Source organism: Platalea leucorodia, assembly GCF_965183815.1.
Source record: "Platalea leucorodia genome assembly, chromosome: 1".
In the NCBI taxonomy this organism is placed as follows: domain Eukaryota; kingdom Metazoa; phylum Chordata; class Aves; order Pelecaniformes; family Threskiornithidae; genus Platalea; species Platalea leucorodia.
Window position 1 is genome coordinate 163,150,101 of NC_138823.1, and position 22,517 is coordinate 163,172,617.

General features: G+C 41.8%; 1 protein-coding gene across 1 annotated transcript in view; it reads right to left on the bottom strand.

Moving 5' to 3' along the window:
- The window catches only part of OXSR1 (oxidative stress responsive kinase 1), a 94,180-nt gene that overhangs the window by 5,561 nt on the left and 66,102 nt on the right, over positions 1-22,517 (bottom strand). The window contains exons 6-14 of the mRNA XM_082313218.1: positions 20,214-20,323; positions 16,589-16,690; positions 13,794-13,927; positions 11,594-11,642; positions 9,221-9,286; positions 8,847-8,969; positions 4,915-4,950; positions 3,134-3,289; positions 499-572 (exon numbers count right to left, since the gene is read on the bottom strand). Of these exons, the coding sequence (XP_082169344.1) occupies positions 499-572; positions 3,134-3,289; positions 4,915-4,950; positions 8,847-8,969; positions 9,221-9,286; positions 11,594-11,642; positions 13,794-13,927; positions 16,589-16,690; positions 20,214-20,323 (850 nt within the window). The remainder of the gene's footprint in view (positions 1-498; positions 573-3,133; positions 3,290-4,914; positions 4,951-8,846; positions 8,970-9,220; positions 9,287-11,593; positions 11,643-13,793; positions 13,928-16,588; positions 16,691-20,213; positions 20,324-22,517) is intronic.

Sequence of the window (22,517 nt, forward strand, 5' to 3'; positions counted from 1 at the left end):
TAAATGAGAAATGTCAATATGTGTAATGATAGTAGAATGTGCTTACAATCCTTTTTCCTGCCTATTTCTAGGGACATAGACCAGAATCCATGCCTTGAATTGGGTAAAAGCTCTTCACTCTCAGAACTGGCTGAAGTCTGAAGTTGTGCCTGAATAGTCCAGTGGTCCAGCACAAGGCCAGAACCCCTGGATCCCTGATCCCCTTTAGGGAACCCAGCTAATTCCTTCCTTCACACCCAGTTAGAGTTTAGGAGTATTTATACAAATACCAAAACCTCTTTCAATTTACAGCTCTTGCGAAACTGAAGAAGTGGATGAGATAAACTGCTTTTCTGGGTCCCAGTTTCAGAAGAGTGGGTGAAATCCAAGCTGACAAACAACATATAGCCACCACCTTTTTACTTAAAAGGCAGATAGCAAGATGCACTACAGAAGTCTTCCAGTGTCCCTCTCTACAAAGGCGCACTTTAACAGAACAGGTCAGTTTTGTGTCCTTACCTTAACCTTAGTACAAGGCTGATGGGGACTTTCGTATCTTCCTGTACCGGAGCTGTAGCAGGGGCAGGTGGGGCCTGCAATAGGATTACATCATTTTAAAGCGAATTAACGCTTTCCTTCTCTGGTTTTAAAACTAGAGATAACCTTGATCAACTATAAACACAAATAAAGGTTTAACTCATCATTGGAATCAGTGAAAAAGATGACAGACTAATGAAACAGGAGAACTTCACGTTTAAATAGTAACCCACAAAGTTCTCTCTGCAATTGTCTTGAAAAGAGTAAAAGCTACACAACTTTGAGAAATGCCAAAATGGCAGGAGACTTCAGAAGGAATGCTAAATGTAAAAAGACTGCTTGCTTTGCATCAAAACTTAAGGGTTTTGGGCATTCATGACAGCTTCAAGACCTCCTGTGTTTTAATCCCTGCCCCAAACATCTGATTTAAAAACCTGATGCAATTGTGAAGAGTACCTAGAAAATAATTTAATTGGCAGATTAGCATATACTCTCAGTTACTTTTTTGTGAAATCAAAGGCTTTAAGAGCATCTAGCAGCAATTTTAGAGCTGCCTATTTTCATTTCTAAATTCCTTCTGAGTAATTACTGGAACCTGTAATCAAAGCATTTTATATTGGTCAGCAGCAGATTTCTAGAAGGGAAGACCCAGGAGGTGTCCATCTTTATAGAACTTGTGATACTTCCAGTAAAGGGCTAATTGTTAATCAGTCTCCACCAAAAAAACCCAACCAAAACAGAGGAGGGTTGGTCACTCTGCCACTGCGCAAGTCGTCTGTACTGCACATGCTGAGGCAGGGAGTTTAAATCCGCAGTAACAAGACAGACACAGTGCTAGGCTGGTAATTTAAGCCTAGAAGTCTTGACCAAGTTTTTTCATCTAGATCACTTGCTTTTCCGTGAGAGAAAAAACAAAAATAACCCTTTGTTTAGGACTAGCATTTTACTCTCTCTGTTGGTGCTCCTGTGCCAGCAATGCAGCTCGGGGCTTCTGATCACAATCTTGTTTCTCTTGAAGCTGAAAGCTTTACTAGGTCAGTGAAAACAAACAAGGGTTCATAGAGAAGCCCAGAGGTCTGCAAAACAGTAACCAACGAGCTACAAGAATCAGAGGAGAGCTGTGAAGAAGACGACGCTGATAGTAAGAGCTGTAAAGAAGAACACATTGACCAAAAAGAGCTATAAAAAAAGAACATATTGACAAAAAGGAGCTATAAAGAACACCACACTGACACTGACACAAAGGCATGTAGTTCACCTTAGGATGAGCTACCAACAAATAAGCTGTTGGGCACTAGTGGCAGGGAGCAAGATACTCTGCTAGTGCAAATTAAAACACTTTCATTTAGGCCAACACTGCTACTCCAATTGACCAGAGTCCTGGCCTTCACTGCTGCTGATGTTTCAACCGCTGCACAAAATTCATGGATTAAACACTGGCCATTTTTCAAGAGATTTGAAGGCGTTTGATTTAAGTATTAAAGCTACTTTTAATGTAGCCAAGAATATGTCAGACCCCAACTCCACTATTTTTGTTTAATGACTAATGCACTGTCTTTAATGGTTCTGTAAACAGCTGACTGCAGTGAAGTGATATACGTATCTTTCTACATTCTTTAAAATAAAAATAATGAAACATTTCTAGGAAAGAGTAAGTCTAAGTTATTTTTCTGACCAACACTGCCAAGTCTCTTCCCCTTGGGTCTGCCAAAGGGTGATGCTACCTTGGCCCCACCCAACAGTGACAGCCTCTCCCCACCAACAAATACGAACATTAGTGTCTTTTATAAAAAAGAGGTGCCATCGTTCAGGAGTCTGGCAAACTCTGCAGTGCTTTACTCCAGCAAACCACAAGACACGTTCCAAGTATCTCAGTAATGCTTTGGGTTGACCATTTTTCTCTTTTTAACACAAGTCAGAGCTCTTTCCTGACTTTGCTATGCCTGCCTATCTGACCTATATCCTACACTTTGGGGTGGTATAGCTAAGAATTAAACACAGACTTGTCAAGCTTTCACACTCCCTGTACTTCCCCTCAAAGGTCCCTTCTCCCCTCTCTGCTTGAAATGGAAGTGTTTGAAAGCACCGCAAGGTTCAGAGCTTCCCAAAGATGGAGTTTCTCCACAATTTTTGACTGCTACAAGGACAGTTTTAACCCAGGCCTCCTGTATCTCTTTTGAAGCCTGGAGAAGTTGCGCATTCTAGTTTCTTCCTCTCACTTTTCTCTCCACTCTTATCCCATAGATGCCAGCGATGTCAAGAGACACAAATCAGAGCCTGTTTGTCCTGAATCTTAAACACCAGGAACAAGCAGCTGCCACTTAAATGAGACTCTCCTTTTTGCTTACCTTTCACCTTGCCTCAAGCCAAAGAATCCATTCCCTGCACAGCAGAAAAAGTCACTGCTCACCCAAAGAATAAGAATGAAAAACTGCTGTGCCCGCATTGACTGTCTTCCTTCTGCAAGCCACCAGGCCAGCTGTCACTTCTGCATAAGCAGCACCACTGCCGCAACTCCAGACAAGAAACTTTCATGGCTTTAGATCACTTTAGCACATCTCAAACAGAACGGCGAAGTGCAAAGCTGAAAGCTGGCATGAAGGGTTTCTGATCTTACCTGGGCTGCTGCTGGGGCTGCTGGAGGAGCCTGAATAGGTGGAGGTACAGCAGTTTGAGGTTGTGCAGGTGCTTGTCCTGCAGCCTGAGGTAGTTGAGTAGGTGCCTGTGCTGGAGCATTGAGTGAAGGACCTGGCGGCTCAGCTGATGGGAATAGCTGCAAGCAAAAAGGTGTTTTAATGAGAAAAGGAGCTCAAGAGTTCCGACTCAAGCACCAGCTTTCCAAAAAGTGCTTGTTTGCCAGGACACTAACACTGATCCCAAGTTCATGTTCAGGGGTTTAATGTTTCCTCTTGTCCAGGGACCCCTTCTGCCCTGATATTTTCAAGTTTTATTCACCAGTAAAGAAGGATAAGAAACCAAGATAGCAGCATGACTGTGAATCCTGGACAAAAATTACACGCTGCAGCTAGCAAGGCTGGGTGCACACAGATCACATCCTAGCTTGGGCGAGAGCACCCTATCCCTTACTTTCCCCCCTTCGCAGAATCCGAGTCCTACTTGTATTTCCAAGTAGCCATGCAGTCAGAGCAGAACAGCTCTGCTTTGACTTGTAGTTCCTTTCAGAGAACACAGCCTAGCAAAGCATTAAGATAACTATCAGCAATTTATCCATTCGTAAAACAAATGTCAGAGTCAGAGTAATCCAGATATTCAGCTGTGAATTCAACAAGTGAATTCAGAGCTCAGGTTCTTCAAAACACACAAGACATGGCTGTTTAGAATTGGACTTACTAAGGTTAGTTCCTTGCAAAAAAAAAAAAAAAAAAATCACATGCAATTAATTTGGGGGTGGAAGAAAAGAGCTAAATGAAACTAACTTTTTTTACCTCTTGTGTTATTCAGAACAGAGAAACTGATTTTGGCATGGTAGCCAAAGAACTGTAAGCTTGATGGCACTTCTTCAGCGTGCCCTCCAACCTACTCTGCTAAATTGTAGGAAATATAAACCACCTTGAATATTGAAAACCTGGGCAGCAGACCTCCAAACCACAATATATATCAAGGGATGTATCACAATGGGGAAATTCATCCCAAAGGGATTCTGGTTTTCACCTTTTTCTTTGAATTTAGAGTTTACGCCAAATTACAGCAGCAGAACTGCAGTCTTTCTTAAGATCACCCTTTATAATCAGTCCTTGAAAACAGACAAAGGAAGAACAGGACAGCATAACCCAAGACTAATTTCTAGGAGACAGCCCTGTTTCTTTTCCCTACCTGTGTGGGAAGATAAAGACATAGCACAGCCTCTAGAAGATAAGCAGTCTCTACCACTGAAAGAGAAGATGTACTAATATTCCTAATGTAAGAAACACAGGACAGAACTGAAGGCAGATTATAAATCGCAACTGAAGTTTGCTATTAAATACTACTACAGATTTATTGCACAATTCTGAGCAAAGACTCCAAGCCAGTGAATTAGACTATGCAAAACAGACATTTTAAAGTTGTGTTTTGTTGAGGTTTTGTTAAAGAGAAAATTGGAACACAGTTGTTTTGCTTAGGTTGTTCTTGTGACCAATTCCTTATCTTACAACAAACAGACTTTTGCCGTAGCAAGTAAAGTTAAAATGATATATACCAAACTTACCTCAGAAAGACCTCTTGGCATCACACAGCTAATGATTCCTTTTTTAGAAAGGTTTTCAAGCAGAGCTCAGCTAGATACTCACTTCTACTTCACACAATATTGTTTTCAAAGGCTAATAAAAAACCATGTTCCTTGCAACAGCAATAACTAGGAGTCATCATTTTGGGAAGTCATTTGCAATTATAACTTACCTCAGAATTCTGTACAGGTTCTTTCACTCTGGGAGACTGAAAAACAAAGAAAAAGCTGTCACTGCCTTGACAAAAGTGAGACTTAATGACTAGAAGGACTTTTCTGAACCACACTGAACATATGAAATCTACATAATTGTTTTCAAATAATGTATATGTATTAAGATGTGTAATAAAAGGGAAGAGAGACAATTTGTTAGCAACCTAAAGCATATCATAATACCCAGAAACATACAGTTATGTTTTAAGACTTGCAGCTGATATTTACACAGTGGCATACAATACCTAAGCTGCTATCATTGTCAACCATTAGCAAAATCCAGTACTCTTGAAGATCACTCAGATTGGATCAAATTACTTGTGCACCAGTATGACAAAAGCCATTTTAAGCTACCCAAGTCTTGCAGAAGAAGATAAGCCACACAAATCTGCCTTGTATAATTCTGCTAGGAAACAAATCCCCTTCGTACACTTAGGGAACTAGCTTGCAAACCAACTTGCTTAAACCATACAAAACCTTGCAGAGGGAGGGAAGGGGAGAAATCAGCCTCACTTGTGCTGCTTTATAGAAAGAAGTCTCTTGCCTGCTCTCCTTGCCCTTGGACTCTGCATTATGCTATGCTCTCCGTGAGAGAATGCAGAAAACTGACAGCTGTACACAAGTTCAGCAGCAAAACAGAGACTGGTGGAATGGAGGGGAAAGAGCAGTCACAGCAACGCGACCAATCTTTGCTTATCAGTAAAACAAAGATGACGTGCATTAGCTATTTCACATGAGCAGGAAGGAGTTGCCAAGTACTCCTGGAAAGCCCTGCAATTAAGAGAGCCTGCAGCTTTGAATTCTAACAGGTCCAGTTACCATGTGGAGACAGACAGGTGGGATGGCTTGGTCCATGCTGGGATTAATAAAATAGATGTTCCTTCTCCACATAATCGTCTAAAAGACAGTAGAGGTTTGACAGAAGAACATAAGCCTCATCATGCCACTATCTTTACCCGAGCCAGTTTATGCACTAACCAGTGTCCCTAACTTAACCAATGCTGGTCAGAGCAATTAGTAACATATGACCTAGAGGTCTCTCACGAGAGAGAGTAAAAGCTCTTATTCTCAGAACAGCAACTTGCAAAAAGCCCTCTGGACAGGAGGAGAAGGAACAGTTCCTTCATGGTGACTCTATGCAGACAGTGTCAGGAAAAAAGTCACACAGCTGGAAAGGTTAAGCCTGAAATCCATCTGAATATGTTGAGCCTTCACTTGACAGTTACCAGGCAAGATGAAAAACGTGGCATTGCTCCCAGAGATAAACAGCCATGCTCCACATCAGCAGGCCACGGCTGCAGCACTGTTCTTTCAGGCACAAAGCTCATATCCCAGGGTACCCAGATGCCCCAAGGAATAACTCCAAAGGAGCTTTTCTGAAAGATCGCAGTGTGCTAGACACTGTACAGACAAGTATGGAAACACTGGCCCTGCCCCACGGCTAGCAACTAACCCAGATAAACAGCAGAGGTAAATGAAGGAAAAGCATGAAGAGACAGAAAGGAAATGGGACAAACATTAAAAGATGGTTACCTAATTAAGGCAGAAATAGGATGACTTTGGGGATGTGCTGCCATGTATTAGTTCTAACTTACTTTTGCTTGTGTAATCAGAGGTGAAGTGAGTAACCAGCGAAACGTGACCACACCGCGTGCCACTGCACAGAGTTAAGCAAATGATTTAAGAGCCCACATAGCACAATTGCTCTAATTCAAATTCAAGGTTTTAAATACTGAGCAAAGAAGTTCAGTAAGCCTTTATACCCAAAATTTAACATTGAGCCAGCAAGTCAGCGTATTCAATGAACTGGGCAGATATTTCTGGTTGGTTGTAATAAATATTTGTCTGCTTTCAGGAGCAGTCCTAGGACAAGACTTGTAAAATATACGTTTGTACATACTAAATTCACCTTATTTTTTCCGTAAAGTGGAGATGAGCAAAAAATACAAACACTTTACATTGATATATAAGTTTTTATGCAGGATAATACTGAACTATTTTAGCAAATCAAGTCAATCTGCAAGCCATTCTTTTACTTTAAGGCTGACAGCAATAAAACACAGGTACAGCCGGACTCACAGAACGGTTTGGGTTGGAAAGGATCTTTGAGGATCCATGTAGTCCAACCCCTCTGCCGGAAACGACTCAAAAGCTGCGCGCAGGGAAGACACCCAGGGCAGGAGCCAAACGCCGAGCAGACCTCTAGTGACTTCTAAGATGCCATGGTGCCCTTCCTGACCTCCAGAAAGGTACAGGTCTCCCAAAGTTCTGCGTTATATCTACACAGGGTGCCTCCAAAATGGCAATACACATCTACCTTTAGGTAACTGAATTGAGATCTACTGCTCCAACACCCATCCTAAAGGTTTCTTGAATGGGAAACCTAGAAGTAAAGGCCAAGCACAGCCGAAATTAGAGAGATCAGAACAGACAGCAGCATAAGGAAATATGCCAAAGCTCCAAGAAAAAAAAAAAAAAAAAAAAGGCTTGAAAAGGAGCTTGTAAACATGTGTGTCAATCTGCTCTTTTCTGCATAAGAGGAATTAAACAAGTACTGTTTGTTCAAAACACAGTAAACAGTGCTAAGTCATAGTATCCTGAGCTTAGAGACACGATAGAACAAGTTCTAAGTAATCTCTGAAACAGAGTTAGGGTGTTTCATAATATTCCCTCCTGAAATTTGATTATATTTTAACTTACAAAAGGAATTTAGAAGATTTCAGCTTATAAAGGATCAAGAATTTCAGTAGTATCCACCTGGTACCAACAGATCCTCCTTGACCATGTAATACGAAGCTGGATATAGTAAGCGCTTTAAAAAGACACAATAGTTGTTGCCACAGAGTATGGAATTACTACATCAATAGCAGCCTTTAAAAACCCAGGCATTCCAAAGGATGCGGAAAAGATGCAAAATCTTGAACTTAATATTTAAGTGCCTATAGAGAAGACCAGTAGAAGAAAAAGCAATGAAAGAGAAATGAGAAAAATTAAAGCTGTAAAGTGACAAATGCTTCAAACCAATAATGCTTTTTTTTTTTTCTCTAAATTTTCATATTGAAAAGCTCCCTCTAAAAATCCTTCACTGTCTCACTAATTCAATTACAGAATGATTAAAATGCATCGTCCGCTTCAAATTACCTGCTGTAGTGAAAAGGGAACCAGCAAGCCATCACAGTGAAAATCCACACTGCTAACTACTGGGAGGAAGACAATTCGGAAATTTATTGTAATCTTTTAGTTGATTACTATGCATTACTTCTCTGTGTTTCTGGGGGTTAGTCTGGGCTTGGGGTTTTTCGTGTATGTGTTGGGGGGGCGGTGCTTATTTTTCTGAGGATTTTCAAGTGCTAGACCAATCACTCCTTGTGACTTTGGGGATGCCGTAACATTTTCTACTAGCACTAATCGATTTCAGCGTAACCAGAGGGACAGAACCAGGCCCTGTGTGTTTCAGATATCAGCCATAAGCACAGGCCCTATTGATTTCAGCTCCATCCTGGAGAGGGCAGTAGGACAAAAACTCTCCTGACACTTCCAGAAGAAAGCATCTCAAACAGTCAGCACCCTTAAAAACAAAGAGAATATCCTAGCTCAAGTGAATTGGTATGCTGAGCTGGGAGCAGACCGTCTGAATTCATGTTCCCAATTATGCTCAGCATCCCTGAATGAGACCAGCTGCGCCCCAGAATGATGACAGAAAAGAGATCAATACAATTTCTTCAGCCTTCGGTCTGCTTTCTCTGGTTCGGCTACAAACTCGAGGGGAGGGATTATAACTTACCGTGTATCATAGTTAAAACAAGGCCACATGCTTCGCAGGGATATTTAGATGTACCACAGTTAGAAAACAAAACAGACACAGCAGAGCTATCGGAGTTTGAGGACCCACCCTGAGCTGTGAAATTGCTGCTCTGCCTTCCTCACTTTCTTCATCTAGTTCATCATCACTCCATTCCCAGCCACCATCTTCAGTCTTATGAAGACGTCCGCTGGAACCTGGGACTCTCCGGACCTGCTCAGCACAAAGATGGAAAACTGATATGTCAAGCAGACAGTTTCTACAGTTGATCTTTTTTAGGAGAAACAGCAGAAAAGCATCTTCAGGTTGCACGATCTGCCATGGCATTTGAGTATTTTATTGAAATATCTAGCTCTGTATCTAGAAAATGCCGTACTACAATAACTCTCATTAAAAATGTGAACACAAGCATAAAAAACACTTAGTATGACTGTAACAGCAAGGACCCAGGAGGTTTTCTGTACCTTTTTGGATCTTTCGGTGATTGTTGGTGCTCTCTGCAACATCTTCTCTTGTAAAAATTCTTTATTCTGCAAGAGACAAAACACCAAACATTTGCATTGCTGAAAATGTCCTTTGATTCCTTCGGTGTCTCCAATAAAGAAACTGTTAAGCAATTTCTAGCAGAAAGTGTTTTACATGTTTCACCCCCATTCCCCCAAAGATATTAACCACTTTCTTCCTTTGCACTACAGTATAGGATGTTTCATCCTAAATACCTTTTAAGCTAGCGGTGGCGCTTTCTCTATGCAAAGCGATAGGGAATTAACAATTGAGGAGTTGTATGCTATTCCGTCTGATTTACTGGGGAACATGCTTATACTTATTATATCCCAGCATCTGATACCCTGCTGAGACATTTGGCATTCTTCCATTCGCAGCTACTACACCACCTGGATCCAGCCACTTTGCTTTATCTTGCCTCTAAATTTATGCCTGTCCAACTGTCAAAGGCAAACCTCAGATGTCAGGCAGGCCGGGATGCAGGAACCTATGTGCTGGAGTAATGAGACTCAGGAATTAAGGCAACGGGAGTTAAGAGTGGCTGAAAAAACGTACAGCACGTGACATTTAGAGAGGAAGTAAATGCAGTGATTGCAACAGACTAAATATTGGGAAACTGCTGTGATGCTTTACTGTATTAAATTTCCTCTTCAGCAAGCTGCTCCGGACTGGCTAACGTGGGCTCCTGAGTGTACAATTTGCCAACCACTTGACTACAGAGCCAAACTGCTGGCTGCAGAGGAGGCAGGCCAGGCAAGCGCCCTGGCACCAGCACTGGGATCTGGCTGGGTGTTTCACACCACACGAGTGAGGCTGGACAGCCCTGCCGTCTCTGCCCATGAAGCGCTCCCAGGACTCCCCCGCGATGGCTTCTTGCACGCAGGATGGCGAGCCTCAAGACACACGCTGTCCCTTCCTGATAAGTGGCTCTCAGCATTATCAAAACATACTTTTACTAACATAGACCTTATTTAAATATGTGGTTCAGTATAGACGTATAGAAGTTGGACTCTTCTGTCCTCAAGTTACAGCTGTCAGTTTGGCAGTGGCTGATGTATGAAAGTAATTTAACACCGTGTGTTAACTGGCACAGATTTTCACTTTGGGTGCCGATTTAAGTATTGCCTCATTTACAATAATGTTAATTTTCTATCACCACATATGCTAATATGTTACTCTGCAGCAGCTTAATGAAAGCATGAAGGAGATTTTACACACAATGAAGTATAACATGAACCAGAACTCGCATAACCAAACGGAGAAAGGTCAGCAATGTGTAAACCATCTTGTCACTTTGGACACCAAGTGTGCATCCAGTGTACAGTTGCAGGCTATTCAGTTGCCTAAAATCCCATGACTGACAATGAAAAACCTACCTAATACCGTCAAGAGCCCAGGCATCAGTTAAACTTGCCCTAAAGCAAACTCCTACATTTCATGAACTGGATCACTCTCTAGATTTTTCCTCACTTGCACTTGTTAGATTTCTGTCAACTTTAATAGGACATCCAGCTCCTGTACAGATACCTAGACGTGGCCACTTCCATTTAAGCATCTTAATCTGGGAGCTGAAAACTACTTTGATTAATTGGTGATGCTGCAGTGCTAGCCCAGGTATCAGATATCTTTTTGACAGTTTAATCTGTGTTCTGCTATAAAACCTATGTATTTCGATCACAAACACACCACAGAAAAAATAAGCGAAGAGAAGACATTTCCTCATTCCCATGGAAATATAATTCTCCCCTGTATTATTTCTGTCTGTCTCCCCAACGAGACCTTGCACATTGCATATGCACTAATCTCCAGGCAGTAATTACATAAATGCTCAGTGGCAGATCACTTCAAGGCTAGAAATGGGAGTTATCCAGTATTTTGTATCACAGGATCTTCACTTTCCATAAGGCAACACAGGGTGAAATAGTTTTAGGTAGCCCTCTGCACCGTGGGCCTCATTCACTGCTTTGTATACAGACTGATTATACAGTTTACTAAAATATAAGTTACATTTACTGCCACAGAGACCTTTATGGTTGGACATGCAGCCAGAATGGCACCGTTACAAGAAGATAAACCCCCAAAAGGCACAGAAAGACATTTAAATGCTCAAGAATTTCTAGATAATTTCTCTTAATAGCAGCATACACAAGGAGGCATGGAAGAGGGGTTTCATTCTGGTCGTTCACAATGACCCATTCAACTCACTCAGCTATGCTGGCCCTACGTGAAACAGCCTGCGTTCACGCCAATCAAGCTGTCACCATACCTATCATACTTCTGAAAAGTCCTCTCCACAGCCTCTGCACAAATCAGTTTACGAAGTGTTTTCTTACCTTTGCTTTCGTGAAAAATTTGTGTCGTAAGAGTTCTGCTGCTGTCGGTCTGTCAATAAAAACAGATGTAGAAAAGAGAATTATAAATGCTCCGTTTCAACACAACGGTCTCCCAGGTTCCTGCAGCTTGTTGTAACATGGCATCTCATAAGGGCATCGGCTTCTCCTGCACAAGTCCCCTAAAAATCAGTCAATGTATTCCAAGTAAATTTTACACCAGCAGTCTTTTAAACACTCAGTGTATTCTGATCAAAGCCTATTCCATTCAAAAGCAGTGAATAACTTGGGGTAGGGGGTAGAAGTTGCTCCCATTTTGATGCTGAACTTGAGCCTCTTGGAGCCAGTTTGACAGAAACAATTTGTTTAAAATTGAAACGAAGGATCATCACCTACAGCAGGAGTGCAGTACTCGCCATGTGCAAGGAACAGAGTTACTACAGAGATACTTGATTATATGTGTGTCATTAGTTCTATTAAACACAGGCAATCAACCTTTGCCTAACAGAAAAGGAACAAGTACAAACTATTTTCCCCTTTAAGTTAGACTTTAGGATAAATACTGCAAAGTAAAATACATCCCTTGGTCAGTTTAGGAGCAGCTTTCTAAAGACTCAGGCCTACATGAGAAAGTACCAGCTTACAGCATCTCCCACACTGCAAACTGTGCTTAAATAGTAACAGAGTTTAATTAGTGACTTGCAAAGGCCATTCATCCCAGGGTTTATCTCACCTCAGACTACTCTAACAAAAATCATCCACCTTATAGCAAGGGAGCCCCCAAAATAATTAAAAAGCAATTGCATTAAATTCTCCTTTTTGAGAACGCATACAATATGCATAAGCATATCTGATTCTGCTAGTTGCTCTGCATGGGCCGACCTCCTGCTCCCACAGCCGGGATGATGGCAGCGGCTGTTAGCGGTGCTTGAGAAGAGAGAAGGGGTATGCCACAATTCAAAGTGATTACGTTTAATTCTGATCAGCACACGTTCTAACCTGCAGGGATAGGATATGCTTTAGAAAGGAGAAAAAACATCATGCTGGGAAAAAAAAAAAACCTGCTATCAGCATTTATCGGGCACTCCACTGGATTCATTAAGCATTTCAAGTGTAAAGCTTGTTAGAAGAGAGAGATCCCATCTCACAATGCGTGAGAAGCCTTTGCTCCCAGATCTGTCACAAGAGGGAACTGAAAAATGTCTTTATTATTATTTTATGAAAGGAATTTTTCCTTTCCAGAATTAGTTTGCTTACTGACAAAAAAAAAAAAAAAAAAAGAGGTATAAAATAAAAACTGATCTGTGGGAATGCTTGTTTCTTTACCTTTTTAAGGAACTCTATTTTTAATGCAGGATGAACACTCCTTTAAACAGCTTCACAGACTGGCAAATGCTACGACTGCCCTCCACAGAAACACGCCTGAGCTCTCCTGTGTGACAGGCTGTGGGTTTTAAACAGTGCCGTAGACAGCCGGACCCTGGTGCGGCTTTGAACGATGCCATAACATAACGACACAATGCTATCCCGGGAACCACAACATATGCACCACCCCCTCGGCAGTATTTCTAACATCAATGAGTAGCCAAGCTACTGTTACAAGGAAGACTGAAAGTGTCGTCAGGTCACTTAAGCAATCTGTATTGATGAAAACATGTTGGTAAAATTTGCCAGTGTTTTTCCTGATATTTTCCCCCCCGCAAAGCAAATATTACTTATAATTAAGCAAGTCAAAACTACACTGAAAGCCTTCTTTGCACTGGCAAATTTTAAAAAGTTTATTTGTGAAGCTTCGCAAGAAAACACATATTGCCCAAGGTGCAATTTCTAATTTATAAACACAGCGCAGTTTTGACTGGGAACAAAACACGAACTGCAGTCACCTGCTGGAGGCGGCAAGGGGGAGAATGGCACTACCCACGCGGTGGACTGGGATGCACTCTCATTAACCCAAATGAAAGATGTGCGCCCTGGCCAGGCACGATGCCAGACGTTTATCCTTAAAAATAAGGACAGCCAAGAGAATTTGCTGCCACACAGCAAGACTGCTGTGTTCATTGCGACTGAAAGGCTGGAGGGGCAGAGAGCGTACCAGCTTTAAAAAATATGGAATACAATGAGTTTTGTGGTTTTGTTTTAGTGGTTTTTTTTTTTGGTTGGTTTGTTTGTTTTTTTAATTTATTTTGGTGTTACCTGTTCTTACCTTTTTTCAGGGTCTTTTTGTAGGCACGATGAAATCATCTTCCTAAATGACTTCCCATACTTCTTCAGCATTTCCTTATCTTGCACACCAGTTTCCAAAGATGGAGGATCATTTTGTAGCGTCAGCATTAAAACCTGAAAGAATTATGTCTATTGGCAATGAGATTTTTCTTGGCCTTTGTTAGAGACAGATCTTGGGAACACTGCATTTTAGACAAGCATTTCCATCAAGCATCTGAGTCAACAAGGATTATTTCATTACAACGGCTCTCTGAGGGTAGCCTGAGCTCAGAGTGAAGTGTCTTACAATTTAGACTGTCTCCTTGCATTCACCAGACAGCAAAAACTCACCTACCTTTTCCTCAAGGCAATTACAGGGTCTCTACTCTTCCCTCTGCTTCCCACATTCACTAACTTTGTAGAAACAATTATTTTTCAAAACCTTCACACCTCTGCAAATTCTGACTGTCAGCCGAGAGGTTCAAGACTCGTACAACAGAATCTAGAGTCACCTCCACCTCCTTTCCTTGGGAAGCCAGGCTAATTTACACCCAACAGTTTATGCTACTGTTTTCCATCACATCTCCTGGCCCGTGGTGCAGTCTGTGGGCCAAACACAAGGCTGGGATGTGCTTTCAGGCCTGTTTGGTGTGGTTAAAGGTGTAAGCATAGCAGAACTTCTACCAGCCTTCCTCATTTGAGATGAGCAGTTGTGCAAGGCATTTGATTCAAAGGCTCTGTTCAGATCTCCCCGCAGGTACTTCTTAGCTAGAAATGAAATCAATGTAAAAGCAGAAGGGCAACATAAAAAAAAATACGAGGGTTCGCTGCCATGTACCAATGCGACAGCAGGTGAAGACGTTTCTCACACAAGCACCCATCAAGCCAAACTGATTATTTCCTTCACATCACTCAGATACTCTGAAGGAAAGCAAGAAAATGACTCATTTCCATTTTCACTTGTCACCTACATACAGATGAATATCTATTTTTAGAAAAGGAAGCAGCACATAGCACATTTAAATAGCTTTCAACAGCTATACTGCTTAGGGCAGCAAAAGCCCATCAATCTAGCTGAAATTATACATCCAGGACAGAATTCCCTGCTTTTATCCCCTCTCCTTGGAGGATCACTTAATGCATGGGTCATTTTGCTGCGTAACAAAATTAAGCTGCAGTGAAATACAATTGCATTCAATAAATAAAAGACAGAAGCCCTCTTGCAGGCTGCATAACTGAAACCCAGACCTAACAGAATTGGAGACTCATAATTCTATCCACCACATGACAACACACGATACTAAATAGGCGATCTTTGTATTCAAAGCTACAACCCATGCATTCAAAACACAATAAAGAGAAGTACAGCTTGCAGAAGCTACTGCAAAACGCTACCAATAATCACAGCACAGAAGGAAGCATCAATGAAAACAGCAACAGCTAAATCAGCAACACCGTTCCCTGAACTGCTCGCTGCTCTGCCACAATCGCTGATACGGTACGAACTTCAATGGCATTTCTAAACCACTCAGCTACTCAACAGTCCCTGCACAGAGATGACACTAATCTTAAAATTAATACTGTCCTATGAGAGTTAAACGAGTGCAAAGTCCTGGCATTTAAAGCGATACACAGATGTCCCTGTTCTAATGAGTTAGGAACTATTGGATTCCCAAATGCTGTTGTAACTGAGAGGTGGAGATGCACCCAGGTCCTGAAGAGGTGACACCCACCTTGCAGAGCACTCCAGCAGTCAAAAGACTCAGAAAAGGAAAGCTTTTCCACGGTATGCCTACAGCTGAGGGACTTGGCACCCATAGGCCTTATATCCCAGGTAAATAGTCTAACCATAAAGGTTAGAAAGGGGTCTCCACCCCTCCTGTTCGATTCAAGGGAGTATGCATCTCAGGAGTAGAAGAAAAGTGGCCTTCGAGTGGGTGGGAAATGAAGAAGGGACAAAACGTTTCATGATTGAGACAGGGCCCCATCAGATCTCAAAGGGGCTAAGGAAGATGATATCAAAGCTCAGTAGAAGGACAGGATGCTTCAGACCTCAACTGATGGGGTTAACTCTGTTAACTTTAAGATGTAGACTCCCTGAAAGAAAAGCATGTTGGAAGCAGCTCCTGGTTTGAGAATCAGAAACAGGGAAAGTCAGCCAAACTACATGGCACTCCAAAGTTCAAGATATTTAAAAAAGATTTTTGAAGTGTTGGTGCTTAAACAATAACGTTTCCTCCACCTCAACTTCAATAAAATATTCATTTTGCCAATACCGCACTATTTCATACTGATGTGGTACTTTTCAGAAATGCCCTACCCTGGTTCGGTGATTGACAGGACTGCGCTGGCATTAAACAAAATAAGATGTTCGTTTGGATAATTGTAACAGGATTTCTGAGAGGTATCAGGAAGGATTATTAGTGCAGGAGAAGGAATGGCTCGCCTTCCCAGTGTCACTGGATGCCAGATAACATTTTCTGAATCATTATTTATATCCCTAAAAACATCTGCTGCCTTCAGAGGCTCCAGGATTAAAACCCACAGCACTCTCCGCAGGAACGATGACGCTGGCGAGACTCAGGATCTAAATAAGAACTGCGCACAGTTTCAGACAATGCTGATTAAGTGGCGTATTTTTAAAAGGTGACTTCAGATAAATCCAAGAACATTGTGATCCACAAGTGCAAGCTGAGAGGACAAACTCTTCAACGAAGCGTGCTGGCCAAATTCTTGGAAACACCCACAGAACACACTGATCTTTTATCTTGCACAAGTATCTGGAGACCTGCTCACCTTCATTGGCGGGTATTTATGGTAAGGAGCTGCCCCCGTAGCCAGTTCGATAGCAGTGATCCCAAAGCTCCAGATGTCTGCCTTGAAATCGTATCCTCTGACCTGAAAAATATTAGAGGATGTTAGCATGTGCTTCTTGCTGTCCCACACTTCTTTAGCCTGTTACACATCCTTTTGCCCTTTCCTTCCTTTCCCTTCGAATTTGGAAAAAGCAGCGCTATAGTGTTAGAGACATGGAAAGGACACTTTCTCCCTCCTCTCCCCCCAGCTCCTTATACCTTCAAGGAGGTGTTTTAGAAGTCATAGTCTGATGAAAATTATGGTTGTGGACTGTGCAACTAGGACTGCTCTGCCATAAACCTCTCCGTGTGCAGAACATAAAGGGACACTGGGTTAACCCAGGCTCCGACTTCTACACAAAGACACAGAGAGTCATTAAATAGTATAATGAAACTCTCGTAGTTAATAGATGGACTGTTATCCCCTTGGCACATACGCCTCACTACACTTCTAGTCACCCGCTTAATCAATCTGACTGCAAACATGCTCGATCCTGAAACTTCAGTACACACTACTACAGTAAAAAGCCCCTCATTCCTGTCTGCAGACTAATATTTCCCTCCACTAATTAATAGTAGCTTCTGCACTTGACATTAAACACGGACTTGTTCAGGAAAATTTATAGCATTTACTTCCCCTCATGGACAGGAAAAAATATTTCATACGCCAAAGCGGTTACTTCCTCATTATCATTAGGTAATATTTTGGCACTTGCTTTCTCCACTGCAGGGGAGAGACATTATGTACTAACTTCAAGAGCAGCTACAAAAATCAAAGCATTTTGGCTGCTCAGAATGGTTTGTGTTTCTTCTCACTAGACTATGGAAAAATGAATATCGAATCAAAGCTAACAGCGATATTGCGTTCAGCTAACCTAACAAGCTTTAGAAAAGACACTCATTGTAATGAAGCCAAAAACATTCCCCAAACTACCTTTAAGAAGATCTTGAATTTTGGCAAACAAACAAAAAACCCCTCTTGCACTCTTCTTCACTTAATACTATAGTTGAACTGAAATTTATTATAGCAACAGGAGTTTATATCTTGCACTAATTTCATCAACTCTGTAGGCACCATTTTCATAAGCCTTAAATGTTTAAAAGGCTTCCTGAAGTGCTGCAGTTTATGGATGCCATGATTATGAAAAGATTTCAAGTCATTTAACTAAACAAGCACAGATACCTAGTATAATTTAAAATAACACAGTGCAGAAAGAAATATGCTGTAAGAGCTTTTTTTATTTCTCCCCACACACACTATTTTTAGGCTTTGAGAATAACTTTGGGACATTCTTTAGCTTTATCTTTCAGCTAGTCTTGCAGCACATCTATACACTGTACAACTCCCTATTCCCCCACCGAGATTTTAACTGTTTAGTGTTTTTTTTGTTTGTTTTTTTTTTAAATTATATCATATAATCCTGCTTGCAAATGAAAGCTACAAAGTTCAAAACTGTCTAGAGCAGTGCATCTTGACATCTGTCCAATACTATTAGTCGCCACCCCGCAGTTAGTTTACATCAACACCACTTATTTTTCTCATCAACTTCTTTTTGCCGTAAATCTGTCAAGTGAACATACGTTAAAAGACAATGCCAGGCTAGCATGTATTAACAGGCTAAAGGAACTTAATGGTGCTGAAGTAAACCAGATGGCATTGGGTCGATAATATCTACATATCGAAGGCTAACCTACAGCAGCCCCTTGGTCCTTTTTCCTGGGTTGGATATAGTGGCTCAGAGTGACACCTGCTGGAAGACAGCAAGATGATAGAGATGGACATTGAAGGATTTCACATCAGCATCCAAAATACCTCCTTACCATATAATATGTGCAACAAGTTAGATGTGCACAGCCTTCATGGAAGTATTGGACTCCCTAGAAAATCTGCCTCCTTCGGAAACACATCTGTTGCATCAAGAACCCTGCCTTTGTCACTAAAAACCTTCATTTCCCCTTTTTAGCACCCTCCTTAAGATCTTTTTTCCCCTGTTGTCCTGCAGATTGCAGCCACCCTAACCTCAATGAGCCTGGAGCAGCACTGTTAGGTACTGGCCAGGCTGCTGTGCCCTGTGCACCAGGACAGGACACAAAGGACAGAAAAGCAAGGGCCAACTCTGATCTGGTTTTGGAAACACTGAATACTCTAGTTTTTATTTTTAAATCAACATAACAAAAAAAATCCAGAAGTATATGACAGTGAAGCAGTTCAGAAGCAAGTTCGCAAAGATGGCTCCTGACTTGGGGAGTGTCTTGTACTCCATGGTGTTAGACTTGTACTCTGCGGAGGCTGCAGGAGAGCTGTAACGCACCGGCCCCTCACTGCCACCACGGGGAGCCACTGAAAAGGCCAAACATTGAAAAAAGCCTTTCATCAATAGTATATTTAAGCTACTCCAAAATTATCTCAATCCCTCAAAAAGTTTTAGATATAGGAAAAAAATGCATTAAAGTCCTGCCACTGTTTTAGCTGCACGTCATTTGAGACACACACACACACATATATATATACACACACACATACATGGGGGTCTTATTCAAGTTCCTCCTAAACTTCAAAATATTTTATTGTGAACAGCAAGGAAAAAAGTAACCAGGTGGGTTTACTTTCATAAAACAATGTTTTCCCAAAATATTTTTGTTTCAAAGATTTTTGGAAGGAAAAAAGGAAAAACAAAAACATTTATAGTCAGTTGTATTTCTGCTGGGTGCACTTGTCAAAAATCAGGCCCTGAGTCCAGCCCTCTGACAAACTGTTTTTAAGGGGATGCGGGATAATTTTCAGAGTGGCACTGAACATCAATGCAATAGACAGCTGCTGCAAATGCCCTGTCAGGACCATGGCATAAATTTGTTTGTGGATCTTGCTCAGAAATGGGCAACCATATTTCACATTAAACAGTTTCCAGGTGGATTTCATCAGTAGTCACGCAGACAAAGCTTCTATAGTTTAGTCTAGAAGTGGTGGAGGACAAAGTGACATATCTCCACCCAACGGGAAGAAGTATGGCACCTTTCAGCTAGCCAAAAGAGCAGGGGAGGAAGGTGGAGAGGCAAGCATTCCTCAGTAATTATGGCCTGGATACTCACAAGCCAAGAGAAACTAAAAAGCTAAATAAAGACAACTACATGTTATTTTACTGTAGTAACTCCCCTCTTTAACATGTTGCAATTAGCTACCCCAAATTCTCATATTTGCAAACACAGAAGAGCACGCTACCAACCTGTATATGTGCATATTCACCACGTGTGAAACTTTATATTCTACCTCACATTTAGGCAAGAGGGATGGGCAGGTTAATCTTTATGCAGCAGCTGAGCTGTCTCGTCCTTACCTTAGGTAAGAGCCTGAAGAGAAGCAACAGGGCAAAATCCTACTGAACACTTAATATTCCCCACTACAAGCCTGGCTGCAATAGGCAAATCGGAACACAATCCTGTGGATTTTAAGAAAACCTTACAGGATGCCAAATTATCATCTTAGTTTGAAGTAAATACAGCCATTGCTGACAGCAGGGAATTCCGGGTGCAGATCAGCTAAGAGGATACTAGGAAAAACAATTCACCTGTTCCATAACTTCTGGTGCCATCCAGCAAGGTGTGCCCACAAAAGTTTTCCTGACTTTATTTCTGGTAATGTCACCACCAGTGGCCAGAAACGCGCTAACGCCAAAGTCTGAAAAGAAAACAAAACCAGATTTTATTAAGACGACATCCTGAGCAAACTGAAGGGTTGTCCCCCCTTTCCCCTCACATTCCCAGCCATCCATTAAGTACAGTTACGCATGAGGAGTTTCCTAATGAACAAAGAATGATCAACAGTTAGCCAGGAGTGCTGGTACGTGAACGGTCTGTAGTCCACCACTCAATTACCGGGGAGAGCAGGGCTTTCAGCGCTGACCAGCAGAGAGGAAAATTCCACTTTCTGTTACAGCCCACTGGTCCCATCACAGCACGCCCACGCTCCCCCAGCGGACCCGCTACTGTACAAACCTGCCTCTGACACCCAGTGCTTTATTTACATTTGTATACATACATAACAAGTAATAACTGAACTTCAATTTGCATCCTGTTAATATTTGCAGCAATGAAGTCGGGTACATAAAGAGTTACTAGACTTTATAACATTTAACTGTCCTAACTGCACCCTGCAGACTGGAGGTATCAGCCCCTTATTCTGGATGGTTTATTACCAGGATCTGCTTTGCTTGGTAATCTTCCATCGCCGAGATGCTCAGTGCTTTAACAGGAATTTGGTGATACAGCAGCGTTACTGAATCGAGCAGCACGTGCCGCTACCCAGCCCGACCGCCCCAGAGGAAGCCTTGCAGACAGGTCTGCACGCCCTGCACAGCGTTACCCCTGCTTGAAGCATTTTTTTGGAAACTGAAGGATGCTCAAAGATGCCCCATGCACTCGCCGGTAATTTTATTGAAGTAAATCATTCTTTTACATGAAAACTATGCTTTCAGAGACAACACAGATGTTTTATGCAATTAAGAATGACATGGAAAACAGGATCTGTGAACAGCAGCAGGGATAGCAATGGGATACAGTCTGTTTGTTCAGAGAAGAGCATTACAAAAGATTCAGCAACCAAGTCATTCAAGAGAGGGTGGCAGACTTTCCTCAGAGGAAAAAAAATAAGTAAAATAAATCAGGTGACAGGGAAGCTGTAAACACAAAACTGTAGAAGTATTTCTTCCCAATTTGCTCTAAACTACACTGCTTATATATTGCCAAATTATAGACATGCAATGGGTCATTTTCTAGAACCCAATTTTATCTACTGCTCCCCTTTTTTTAAACACCATACAAGCAATCTTGAATGCTATTTTGAGCTTGATGACAGGCTTCGAGGATAAGTCTCTGAAATTCAAGGGCTATTTCACATAAAAACAGAACATTATTGACCCCAACTGGGTTGAAAACTCGAAACTCAGCTGCCTGACATAGTTAACTGTACCTGTAGAGGACTTTTACTCAGAGGAGCCACAGAGTTACTCCACGGCTTAAGGATGTTATCCTAACTGAGGAATCAACTGCAACGAGAGATCCCTCTGTATGATTCGCAAGCGATGGCATCCACGGGAGGACGCTCCCAAGCCTCCTCTGCAGCACGCCAGCAGCGCAACGAGCCCCTTCCCACCCGTCGTTCAACATTTGAGAAACACGACTGAAATTATCCCTCAGAATAATAGCATGCTGAAAGCTTCCAGCTCACTTAGGTTAGAGACTTCCAGGACAGGAACTTAGTGCCCACTAAAATCCTAGACACAACTGAAAGTTGGGATTAAAGAAAGTTACATAGAAATCACAGGGCTAAAACGCAAAATGCCTATCATTAGGGTTCAGCTTCTTCCAGATGCACTCTCCTGTTCCCCTCCCTGTTCCCGGAGACATCTTGTCTTCCTGCTAACCTCGAAGCTTTAGCACACCTAGACGGATCACTATCCCCGTCAGCACTGCAATCTGTCTTTTTCTGGAAACCCACTTTTCGCAACAGTGATTTTGCTTTGAGATCTTCCATGCGTGTATCCCCCATCCCTGCTTTTCTCGGAAAACTGAATGAGCTTCCTAAAAAGTTCAGAGTAAAATGACTTGCACTTTACCTCTCATTACGGTAAGTCTCGCAAGATCTATTGTTCTAAACATAAGAGCAATTAGAAGTTCTTTCAAATAAGATAATACTAAGAGAAACTTGTCCAAGTGCCATCAGCATATTATTGTGATGTGCTGTACTTGAACTTGTGTATATTATCTTACCTCAAGTTTCCATGCAGTCATTTTGAGGGTAAAGGAAATGCCATTCAAAGCAAAAGCATTCCAGCAGTAAAAACCCAAGTCCTTTACACAGCGCACACAGCATT